The 12,076-nt window shown below is 40.5% G+C and overlaps 2 protein-coding genes across 13 annotated transcripts in view; one reads left to right on the top strand and one right to left on the bottom strand.

Annotated features, from left to right (window-relative positions):
- The first annotated feature begins 3,222 nt into the window (after positions 1-3,222).
- Positions 3,223-5,096, top strand: tmem253 (transmembrane protein 253). Its single transcript, XM_023955913.2, has 7 exons — positions 3,223-3,362; positions 3,452-3,613; positions 3,702-3,812; positions 3,882-3,938; positions 4,026-4,136; positions 4,241-4,387; positions 4,735-5,096. The coding sequence occupies exons 2-7, from the start codon at positions 3,452-3,454 to the stop codon at positions 4,786-4,788; spliced, it is 642 nt and encodes a 213-aa protein (XP_023811681.1). The 5' UTR covers positions 3,223-3,362; the 3' UTR covers positions 4,789-5,096.
- A 1,713-nt stretch (positions 5,097-6,809) lies between these two features.
- The window catches only part of frmd4a (FERM domain containing 4A), a 101,318-nt gene continuing 96,051 nt past the window's right edge, over positions 6,810-12,076 (bottom strand). For 8 of the 12 annotated variants that reach the window (XM_078949379.1, XM_078949381.1, XM_078949380.1 and 5 more), the window contains exons 22-24: positions 11,455-12,032; positions 10,284-10,386; positions 6,810-9,411 (exon numbers count right to left, since the gene is read on the bottom strand). In XM_078949379.1, coding sequence (XP_078805505.1) covers positions 9,309-9,411; positions 10,284-10,386; positions 11,455-12,032 — 784 coding nt within the window. In that variant the 3' untranslated portion in view covers positions 6,810-9,308. Of the gene's footprint in view, positions 9,412-9,986; positions 10,056-10,283; positions 10,387-11,454; positions 12,033-12,076 lie in introns of all 12 variants that reach the window. The other 4 variants (XM_078949384.1, XM_011476224.4, XM_078949377.1 and 1 more) reach the window with 1 other exon arrangement.

Below are 12,076 nucleotides of genomic sequence, written 5' to 3'. Positions count from 1 at the left end.
TTTTAAATTCTGTGAGTGTACGTCACAAAAATACTTGACCTTGTTGTGAATCTTTAAAATCGAACCCATAAATGCACTGAGTACTTTGCCTTTTCACACAGATACCAACATCAGTCCCTGAAAATACTGCTGGAATAGAGATTATAAGACTACAGGTTAAAGACAAATATGAGTCAGGATCTTCACATCAACACAATACTCAAAGGAGATGAAGGTAGACAGTGAAATGGCATCACAGGATCTGAGAAAGTGAAGGAAATTGTCAAAATTATATTTGTTAGCAATTCACTCAATGAGTTTGACGAGGACTCAGCCTAACATGCGTGCCACGTTTGTGTATTTTGTATGAGCTGTACTTCGAGAGCACACAGATGATCCATTCCACAGCTATTGCCAGTTTAGAATAAGTTGACAAATGCACTTGCTTTATATAACGTAAATATGTTTCAGCCACTTTACTCCTGTCATCGTTTTTAGAAAAAGTTGTTGATTCATCTAATAGAATCCTATTCCATTTTTCAGATATGAATTATACGTTAGCAGGTGGCTGAGCACTGAAAACAGCCGGAACAGTCAGTGTTGAATGGACAGAGAATTTCATCGCTTTAAGATGATGACGAATGTACACATTTAAAAAAAAAATTCTCAAAGTTTGATAGTGGGGATTTAGTTTGAGTTGAGATGCAGTTCCAGCTACAGACACTGAATTTGACTGATAGCTGTTAATGACCAGAGTGCCTGTGTCTGTGTGAGTCTTTGCAACAACAACCCTTTCCTGCTCTCCTGAATATAGTGAACCTGGAGGGAGCAGACCATTTACAGTAGAACTTGTATAGGACACAAGCTGAGCTGGACTGTTAACATTAATTCCACAAAAAAGGGAGCTCCATGCAGATATTTGAGCACCAGGGGAAAAAGCTAAAATGATTAACAGGAACTGCAAGATCATTAGCCTTGGAACTTAAATCCAACAGTTCTTTTCTAGTTTGATCTTCTAGCCTCTTAAAAATAGGAATGTGCTGCAGACTAAAACATATCAATGCCCATTTAGAATGCCAGAATGCTGAACCAAATAAATACATGATGTATAGGGGGTCGAGTGTCAAGGGGCAATAATTATCAATTTCATCAACTGTTATTTTTCAAAGTATTGAATCTCTGAAGTCAATTCTGGGGACTGTTTCTAGAGTTCTGTGCTTGTCATTAATTTTATTCCCCAGATTTTAGTTAATTTGTTTTTAGCTTAAGCTTATTTTGATTGTTCATTTGCTCACAGTGCTGCTCCTGCTTTTTGTGTAGTTTCTGAGACGGACGCAGAAGGTGAAGAAGGGAACCAGACTACAGACTCATAGAAGATTTACCCAGAGAGCCAGTTTTATGAGGACGAAAGAGGTGGAGAGGGCGAGGAAGGAACTGACGCAAAAGTATTACAAGTTGGTTTTTAAATGAAGCTTTAGCAATAAGTGAAAAAAGAAATTTGGTTTAAATGAGATTTTCTGCTCAAAGAAACAATAAAAAACAAAACAGTTCATTCATGACAGCTTTTGGCAGGAACTGGTGGTGTAGGACCCAATGAATGCAGGAGACTAAGCATGGTGACTGAAACTTGAACATTTAATAAAGAAACTTCAACATGGCAAACCCCATGAAGAAGCAAAAAGATGACAAAGCAGATGACCTGACAGAAAAGAATAGAAAACCAAACACTTAAACGCACTGAGGGTCATTAACTAAATGAAGACAGCTGTGATTGATGATCAACCAGAACCTGGTGTGACCGACAGGAGGGCAACTGCAAACGGAACATGACCAGAACTAAGGAAATGCTCTAAAAATCCAAAATCCTCAGTTTGTGAATGGTCAGGCTGTTGGCATTTTACCCTCTTTTTCTTGGTCAACCTTGTTCAGCTTCAATGACTTGGAGAAAATCCCTAAATTTCAAATCTAAATGTGTCAAGAGATCAGCAAATTCATAAAAGATGTCAACGATGTAAAAAAAAAAACAATAAATTAGACAAAAAAATGTCTAAGCAAACATTTTATAAATCAAAGCAACTTTTCCGAAAGGTTTTCACATCCCTAGTTAATGTCTTTAATCCCACATCCTCACCTTTTGACTTTCCTGGTGTTTGTGGGGCGACGGCTCAGAGCTGGGCTCGCTCAGCTCCTCAGATTCAGAGGAGGAGCAGGACTTTCTTTCTCCGCTTAAGGCAGCGGGGGCCGACCTATAGCAGACAGAAAGACCTGAACTCCAGGAGCCGGGAAGACGGCGATGATGACTCTCTGCCAGGAAAGACTGAGTGGCTCCGAGGCTCCTGAGTATTCATAGACCCCGAAGATAAGTGACCATCTGTCCAGCACCCTCAGAGCGCCGTTTGACCTCTTTCTGATGCATTCCCTAATTGTTGAACTACTAAAGTCTGCTAACAAGTAATCTAGAAACTGAAGGATTTTTTACTTCTATGAGGATATTTTAGAATATAAAGTCACTGTTTATCAAGTTTATTGTTGGGAGTGGATTCACTGATTTACTGTTTTTCTTTTTTTTCCCGTTTTTCCTGAAATAAAAACAAATGTTTCTGAGAGCCAAGAAATTAGATCTTTTTAATTTTTTAATTTTTTAATTTAAACCCTTTTAAACAAAATATCTTTAGACTCTGACATCTGAATACTTTTGTATGTTGGACATTTGCATTGACATGAATACTGTGTACACAACTACTAATTGTATTACTAGCATGCATTTAAAATACAGCTAATTCACCAAAAAGAATAACCTTCAAGTAATTTTTTGTAAATAATTAGCTTTTTATTTTGTTTCAAAGAAATAATCCCATCTGCATTGACAGGAAAGTATGTCATATATTTCTAATTAGTCAATTTCACAATAAGATAAAAAATAAATACACTAATAACGCCTTTACTTTGTATGTTGTCCTTATAATGCTCTTATTTTGTAGATTTGTAGAAGCTGTAATTATAAAGCATATCAGTGTTTGTGTCTGAGGTTGGTCAGGTTATGTTCATTGGTGACTCACAGCGAGCAGATGTAAAGGTCAAAGCCGTCTTTTTTCACTTTAAGAGCAGGTGATGCATGAAAAGAGTAAAATATTACTTGGAGCTGTTGCTGAAAGGAAATCAGTTTTCCAATGCTTCTCTAACTCCTCCCCACTTGCTGATTAGTCACTCACTCTTGACCAATCAAATCCCTGAATGTCTTTCTTAGGAGTGAACTTTAACCATCAACACCCAGCTCAAGCAAACTTTGACCTTCCAGATCCAAGCTACATTAGCCAAAGTCAGAACAAAATGGTTTCCTATTTTTGTGATTCAGGAATTTGGGATTTTTATTTGATGTAAAGGTAAGGTCATTATTTCCATGCTGAACTGAAACCGGATTTTAGTTTTTGAGATTTGAGGGCCACACATCACCTTCGTTCTTTGTCAACAGATGATGCAGAACATGTTTCAGGAGGGGCTGTACCATGTGTTCTTCAAGGATTCCCCTGCCGCCCAGCCCCAGAGCCAGGCCTCGGATGATGCAGAGCTCAGCAATGCCAGGATTCATCGTTGGTTTGGAACTGTGGTTAATACAAGGCTGCTGATCATCGGGGTGAAATGCCGTTTGTTTGCTCAGTCAGGAAGTTGTAATACATTTCCATTTCCCAGCTCTGAATCCCTCAGCATGTGTGTCTTTAAAGGTCGTCCAGCTCCTCTGTTCGTTTGCTGCCATTCTTGCTACAGTCGGCTATGCATGCGTGAGGTATGACTGCTCGGTTTCCATGATATCTCCTGTGTGGTCCAGCCTATTTGTGAGTTGACATCCACTCTAACATGTAGATAAAAAGTGCTTTTCAGGTCCTGACTTTGTGCTTTTACAGTATGTGGCTGCTGGATGTCTGGCAATAGAAGTTCAGAGGAAAGCTGGCAAAGTGAAGGTAAACAGTCACCATATGAGAAATGTTTTCTCTAATAAATAAATAAATGTGAAGCATGTACTTTAATGCACTTTTTTCAACAAACAGATAATGGTATTGATGGGTCTGAACCTTTTCAGTCTGCTGTTTGGATGTTCTGCCCTGCTAGCCAACGGTCTTGTTTCAGCACCACCTGCCTCACTCAGCACATACCAGCAGGTAATTTGACCTCCTAATTCTTATTCCAAACATTCGTTCCAGACTCTCTGCCGGCAGGAGAGAGTCCATGAACTCCCTTCAGTATCTGCCCTTCCCCTGACCAGCGGGCAGGTTCCTATGTGGTGAAGGCGAGCTCCATCCTGTTTAACATCCAGTGTTTTCTGGGGTCGGTCTACATCATTTTCCTATCGTGGAGAGGCCTTCATCGCTACAGTTCTCCTCATCCTCAGACCTACAGCCGCATCCCACTGGTACTTTAACTTGTTTCATTATCCGCTCTACAAGAATTATGACAAAGTGGGGTCTTTGAGCCTGAATTTTATGGATAGACTTATTTGAAACTACCTTTATTATTTTATATATATATATATATATATATATATATATATATATATATATATATATATACAGTAAAAAATACAACACAACTATAAAGTTAAAATGTTTTAAGTAAGCTTTTCTGTACTATACTGCGCTCCTCTACTCTACTATACTCTATACTGCATTAGCTGTTCATAAAGATGCACTGCATGATACTTCTTCTTCTCTTTTTTACAAATCCATGAATCAAAATAATACTAAAGGATTTTCTTCACAGGATCCAGAAAATACTCGCAGCTCTTTGCTGGAACAAGAGGAGCTGGATCTGTGACAGTCCAAGATCTCAAAAACAACATTCATTTCTGAGCTGGTACATATTGGTACCAAGCCTCTGTCAGGACTCTGATGTGATTACAATGAAAACGCATCATTTCACAGAGCAGTTACTTCAAATCATGTTTTTAGAAAAATGTAACATTCAGCTTTTTAAAAAGTAACCACACTCTAACTATATTCTAACTTATTTCTGACAAATAAAGGCCTAAATCAATCCACTATCATGAACTATGTGATAGAAATGTAAGTTTACATGTTTGGTTTAAAGTTCTAACACTAATAAAATCTTGCATTTTACCTAAATGTGTTTATCGAGGTTTTATGGTATCTCAATCTTTTTAATTAAAAAAAAAAGAGTATTCCTTACAAATATTGCTAGTTATTGCATGTATTTTCAAACATCAGACGCTAGATGGCAGCAGTGTCACCACCTGTTCATTTTCCGAGTTACATTATTCCATTTTCACAAATCAAAACTTGTATTTTTCGTTTGAGTTTCTGAGAAATTCTACAGCAGTTGCTTCTGTTGCTAAATTTGAGTAAGATATAAATCCTTATTTTTCAGAGTTGATTTAAATGGGATCATGGACATTTTTTCTTAAACTTGGCCTAAACTTGAAAGACAAATGATAAAAACTTTAAAATAAAAGAAACATCAAAGGCACTGGTTGTATCTTTAAAACCCACATCAGTGATACACACACTGAAAAATGATGTGTGTTTGAGCTCTTCAGTGTCAGAGGATTTTATTAAGTATGTAAAAGCAAAGGTCTGCAGCGTGCTCCCTCTCCTTGTCTCCGTCACACACTCGCACGCATAAACATACTCATGTGAGTGAGAAAGTGCTGCTACTTTCTCACGGCATGTCTGACTAACAGCTTCCAGCTGTTGCCGTGGTTGGGAGAGCTGCTATGGGAACGTGTGGAGCACGGAGACTAACATGGGACTGATTAGTGACCGGACACGGAGCTGGAGACCAAAGTAAGGTGGGATGAGTCCAAGTATCCCCCAAAAAAGTACTTTTTTAGCAAAAAACAAGTAATTGCTGTTTGCAAACACTGGGTTTGGGTGTTTTTACATGTTGTTGAGGTATTTTTCTGATGATGGAGGATATAGATAAAGAAAATTCCGATTAAAATAGTTTTTCTGAGTATTTCTTTATTAAAATTGGGGTGAAGCAGGCGAAAAGATGGCGTTTGAAAGGCTTCCTGGTCTGCTCCATTCTGATGCATCCACATCTACATCTCTGTTTTCCTCATCTGGCTCAAAGTTGTACGGCTGGATAGCTCCAGTATTGGTCGCCATTTTTGCTGCACCGGTTATGTTGGATGATGGGAAGTGGGGTCAGGCTTACTCTGCGACAATGTTCCCACCCAAAACTCAAGGGGAACATTTTGTAACCCTTGTTCTATCTTAGATGACCCCACGCTTCCTTTGATGTGTTCTCCCTACCATGACAAAGGCGGATCACAAAGATCACAAATCATTGAAGAAAAAAGGTTCAGCGCACTGTCTAGTGGGTCTAGATGACCCAACTCCCAATGTTAATGTGCCTAGGATAGCACAAGGGCTAATAAGCTCCTTTCACTCTGCAGAAACTACGTCCTGGAAAATGACACAGGTTTTTTGATTTTGGCTAAAAACGTCATCATTTAAAAAAACAAACAAACAATGGGAACACTTTTACAACAGATCAAAAGACGATTGGAGTGGGACTTTAAGTAATTGTGTGTCTGTTCTAGAATATTCTATGGCAGTAAAGTAATTTGAAGTCAGATGAAGGGAAGTAAAAAGAATTCAAAGTCTTTGGTTTGGGTTTTCTGTTTGGAGGCCAGCTTCCTGTGACACGGAGGAAAAGCTTTTTTGGGGAGGAAATGGACGCAGTCTGGTTGTGATGACACAGCAGTGAGTCTCTAGACAAACAGAAGTGGTGACTGCGTGCCGACATCCTCTTTAACAGGTCAGGCTTGGTGCAACGTCTCTTGAGTGAAAGAAGAAAAAGACCAGAACAAAATCTTGAGAACATTCATCAATAATTTATTTTCTTACTCTCAAGAACCACCACGGCTTCTCATCATGAAAATTCATCATCAATTTCCAACAACACAGTTTTGTAAAATGTAAAGTTACTATACAAATTTTTAATAGAAAAAAGAATAAATTAACTGTGGAAATTGACTTTTCTTTTTTGTTATCAAGCCCACATTTTTTTCTACAACACCTTAAATGTTTTGTTACAGTTGAAGAGAACTGATAAAACGGAGTTACATGCGCTATGGTTTTGGTTGTCTACTATTAAACCGCCTGTTAAAATAAGCCTCATTTTGCACATCTGGTATTGAATCTATTGGTAATAATGAAGAAATGTCTAAACCCTAGAAGGACAAAGCAGTAACTGGTCATCTTGTAGCACCTGGAAAAGTTGTTTTAGTGTCAAAACATGGAAAAAGGGTCCCGCTTTTCAAACGATGAATGTGAATGCTTAAATAAAAAAAACCCACACAAACCGAACGGCACCCCTTCAAACATACAGAGAGAGAGCAGAGGCGGTGGGCGAATGAGGACAGAAAGTACGTTACACTTCTTCACAAAAGGCTCTGAGGTCGGAGCTCATAATACCATCTAAAGTGGATCAATGCGACATAAAATTGAATAAATGGAACATTTGTCTTTGGGGTCATTTGTTAGAGGGTCTGCAGGACATGCATAAGATTGTGTTCTTTAGCACACAACTAGCAGGTAAAGAATTCATAGGAAAACAGATTTATTTGCATTAAATACAGCCATAAATTGCTATCGATAGTAGCTACGGGTTTAGAGCTTTTTTAGAGACTTAATCTGAATATGATTGACTTTTTTTAGAACCCACTGTGGTGACAAATACCTCAAATAGGAGAGATCATTGAAAATGTAGATAAATGACAACACAGCAAAATGTATGGGCTCAGATTTGTCCTACCTCCTCCACAGCCGAACATCAGGACAACTCAGAAAGCCATGTGACAGAAAGTCCTTCAGCGTCTTTTGTAATTCTCAAAATTAACTATCTAAACACTTTTTGTACCATCAGTCATTTCAGATCAAGAAGAAGACACGTGAGACCAACCAGCTTCATACTAACCCAGATGTGCTTTTTAACCCTGTTCTGATCATCAGAGAACTGAGATGTGTGAGGAAATAAAACTTAAATTAAAGGTTAACTCCACAGTTTTCCTCCATGTCTGGATTGAAGCTGTTACTAGCAAATTCAAAACTAGCTCCTAGTAACCTAATTGCATTTCCAGCCCTCAATAGGCTGATCATTTTGTGCTCTACCCCAGTATGGCCAAGGGTCCTCTCGCTGTTGTTTCACTTTATGGCTTAAGCTTAATGGCCGTGTTTGCTGTAGTGCTAATTTACAGACCTAGTGTGGAGAACAAGCATGTTTTGGAGATGGTACATAGAAATTCTCCAGTTACATTTGAGCGATGGGTCCTGATTTAAGGTTGCCAGTTTGGAGCCAAAACGGAAGAAGTCGGAACCTATCGATTAAAACAACTCAGAGAGGTTTGTTGTTGTCATAACAACAAATTATGACATCTGAAACCCGCAGCTAAAATGTATTGTCCAAATGAAAAAACATCTATCATCAAACCATTTGTTTTAATGAGAAAAGATGTTGCTACAGCAGTGATGGGATCCTGATCATGGCTCCAAACATTCTGGCTTTCAGGACTGAACAGGTTTTTAAAGTGACAAAGAAAAATCTCCCAAATCTGCACTAAAAGCTCTTAAAGACAGACACAAACAAGTCTGAACAAGAAGACCAGTTTCCATACCTGGACGGCGTTTGCTAATGCTAAAATCCTCGTCTGCATCTTAGTCGGTGTTGAAGACAGCGTCCTGATTATGTTCCTTTGAATCTGCAAACTCAGCGCAGGCTGAAGTCAAGGCCCACAAACAGAGACATGGCCTGCTGATCCAGCATCTGCAGTAAGCTGAGGGGCAGTTGGCCTGCCATCATCTCTTTGATAAGAACAAATGGATAACTCAAGACAAAAGACAAACAATGGGAATGGTAACATAGAAATGCAGCAAAGGTCACTGGAGGTCTATAAATTGGTTGAAAGAGGTGGCTCAAATCCAGCAAGTGTCTTCTGAGGGGGTGGGAGTGCACTGTTGTAGTCTAAGTGCTACGAGATGTGATATGTAACCGATCAGATGTGGCTGATGTTGGTTGAGTGTGAGGAACTGCTCTGATATTCCGCTGTGCTCTGTTGTTCCCTCCTCTCCTCCTGATGCCTCGTGGTCGGTGTGCTTCAGAAAGGGCGGCGTTGTGCGATAGGGAAATGGTTGAAGTGGCTCTTTTTCAGTCCTCAGAGCTCTGACAGACGGGCAGAACGCAGAGGTGGGGGTATTTTCCCGCAGGGCTTCAAGGATGAGGTTGGTTTTTGAAGGGAGCAGTGAGGGACAGTGATGAGGCAGTAGGAAAGGACAATGAGGAGTTGTTGTTTTTTTAGGCGCTGTAGGAAAGTGTCAGACCAGAGTTCCAGGTTTGGCCTTGTCTTGTCCGTACCACTGCACATCTGCCAGTTCTGAACACAGGGGGCTGCTGAGAAAACAGCTGTCACTGAAAGACCTGCAAGAGAAGACGAGCAGGATCACTGAGAGCGGAGCAGCATTTCATCTCCATGGCAACATGAAGCTGAGGGCTTTTTATTGACACGTTGCTTTTTTAGGAAAACATTTGACAAAACATCTCGAATATTTGAGCAATTCTGAGGAGTGAATTGTGAAGAATAAAGAGATCATGCAAAAGATCAGGCAGGGACCCAGAAACAGAAGCAGGCTCCATCCCAAAGACAAAGATCAACAGCAAAGCCTCGTGATTCATGACAAACGCTGAGGAAGGAATTTAAATAAAGCCAAGAAAGAAGAAAAAAAAAATCAAGTTTAACCCAGTTTCCCTGACATATCAATACTAAAATAAAAGGAGGCATCAATATGCACTAAAATAATTAGAGCAATATAAAAGAGAAAAAATTAAACCACTAGTTTTGACCAAATATATTCTGCTGCAGATGCTTTGAAGAAAAACATTGTAGGTCTTGTTTGAAAGAAATGTGGATTTCTAATGTGGGCATGGTGCTGCTTCAGATTCCCAAAAACAGTGTCGGTTTATGACAGAATGGAGGCTGGGAGCTCAGACGATACCTCTATGCATCAGAGCTGGGCTGAGGGGACTGACAGACGTCCTCACTGGGAGAGCTGTCTGCTGTGCCTCTAAAGCAGGAGAGAGCGCACACATAAAGAAAGAGAGGGTTAGTAAAGACAAGCAGGAGAGAGGACTAAGAGTTATTAACAGAGTTCAGTGAGTGCTTCTGTTTTAAATGAGAGGTATAGAACAGAACTGCAATGTGAAAAAGAAAGTTTGAAAAAAGGGAGGTGTGTGTGCAGATGAAGCAGAGGAGCACCACAGCAAACTCCAGAACTGCAGTGGGAGCTTCTTACCCGCCCTTCCAGTTGAGGATGTGCTGTGGACTGCAGGGGGGTGTGGGTGTGGCTGCGTGCTCGCTGGACGGCGTCATACTCCGCTGACTGTGCGGGGACGCAGCTGGGGGGAGAGACGGTGATACACAGAGGTCATCAACTTTTACTATGGCTAAAACGCATGATTGAGCATCATGACGTGCTTTGCACAGCCCTCTGGTGAGTTCAAACCTCCCACATGCAAGTTAGCTCTGTAAGGTTTTAGAATTTGCAGCTATAAATTGATATATTAACTCTTTCAGGTTTGTTTAAAAAAAAAAGCCTTTTTCCTTTTGTTGTCTAGCAGGGTTTTTTTTAAGTGAATGCCTTTTTGACTGCATATTGTATTCTGCTTCCTGATTGGCTCCAGACTTGTCAATCAATTTCCTCCACGTTGTGTCTCCAGTTCAGAATACGTTCAGTTTTCCTGATCTACTTAAGTCTTTGTTGTTATTCTACAGTACTGAACTGATTTTTCTGTGACAGTTTGAGCTTTGAGAGTTTCAACAAGAGAGAAAAGAGTAAAAAATGTGAAGTGAGGGCTTTTACAGCCTTAAAACCACTATAAGTATTATAAAAAATAAAGATGGCAGCTTTGTTTATTTCACCTTTTGTGGGTTGTTTTTAGAATGTAACAACTGTAAATGAGGGGACACTGTCCGGACCTCTTCACTACTTTCCTGTTGTGACACAAGTCTAACTGTTACCTAGCAAACTACCACCAAATAAAAGTTTTCTCCAACAATCAAATCCTAAATACCAGTTTTGTAGTTAAAATGTGTTGCCATGTGACTAGAGGAGATGCATTACAGTCAAAAAGGCAATTACATAATTCCCTTTTCAGAGCATTTGTCTGCTCTGTACTTCTGAGGCTCAAATTTTCATTATTTATTGCCAGGTCTTCCATTTCTGGATGCACAAGAACATTCTACAGCAAAAAGTATTCTTCTATTTAGATATATTGTGTGAAAATCCATCAGACAGAAGTTTGAACTTTACTTAAAAACCAAACTGGATTCTTTATGCTCCTTTCCATTTCTATTTCCTGCTATAAAAAGTTCCAAAAAGTCATGATGTGACGTCCCATTAGGACTGACACCTGAAAGATGCTTCTTCACTTTCATGAAAGTGGAGAGACAAAATGCCGGATTACCTGGCGAGCCCTTGATGAGAGTCCCGACGCGACTCCCTCGACCATGTCCCAGAGTGCCTTGCTGCGACCCAGTCTCAGAGGAAGTGGATCCTGAATGCGAGTGACTCCTTTCCTTCAGACTCCCAGACGATCTCTGATACCAACACCGTAACTCCTCAGACACGGCGGCCCTCCCCCCTCCACCGCCATCTCTCCCCAATGAAGGAGTCCGTACGATCTGTGAGCGTGAAGGTGTGAGGCGGCCACTCCCCTCTCCTCCCTCCTCTCCTCCCCCCCACGCTTCTTTGTACAGTCCCCCGGCTGTGTAGGAACTGGAGGTCTTGAACTGAGCCTTTACGCTGTAGTGGCCTTCCTGGTCGCTCTCCAGGCTGCGCACCACCACCGGGTTGGGGCTGCCCTCCACATACAGAGGGTATTCTTTGATGCGGTACTGCGAGGAGGGCTGGCTCTGGCTGTGAAGATAGACCCCATGGTGTCCTCCTCCTATCCCACCTCCTCCTGATCCTCCAACAGAACCGTTTTTAGCTGCCAGATTTGGCATAGAGCCCGAGTTTGAAGAACCTAAATGACCTGCAGATCTGTGGAGGTGAAAAAATGATGTTTACTGATGCATATTTGCAAA

Source organism: Oryzias latipes, chromosome 6 (genome assembly GCF_053564925.1).
Source record: "Oryzias latipes strain Hd-rR chromosome 6, Olatipes_Hd-rR_3.1".
Taxonomy (NCBI): domain Eukaryota; kingdom Metazoa; phylum Chordata; class Actinopteri; order Beloniformes; family Adrianichthyidae; genus Oryzias; species Oryzias latipes.
This window is presented reverse-complemented; position numbering and strand designations above follow the sequence as displayed.

Excerpts from the sequence above, each read along its gene's own strand:
- tmem253 (XM_023955913.2), top strand. The coding sequence starts at position 3,452 with ATGATGCAGAACATGTTTCAGGAGGGGCTGTACCATGTGTTCTTCAAG. Across the intron at positions 3,614-3,701 it reads CAAGGCTGCTGATCATCGGG|GTCGTCCAGCTCCTCTGTTC; the intron begins GTGAAATGCCGT and ends GTGTCTTTAAAG. Across the intron at positions 3,813-3,881 it reads CTGTGTGGTCCAGCCTATTT|TATGTGGCTGCTGGATGTCT; the intron begins GTGAGTTGACAT and ends GTGCTTTTACAG.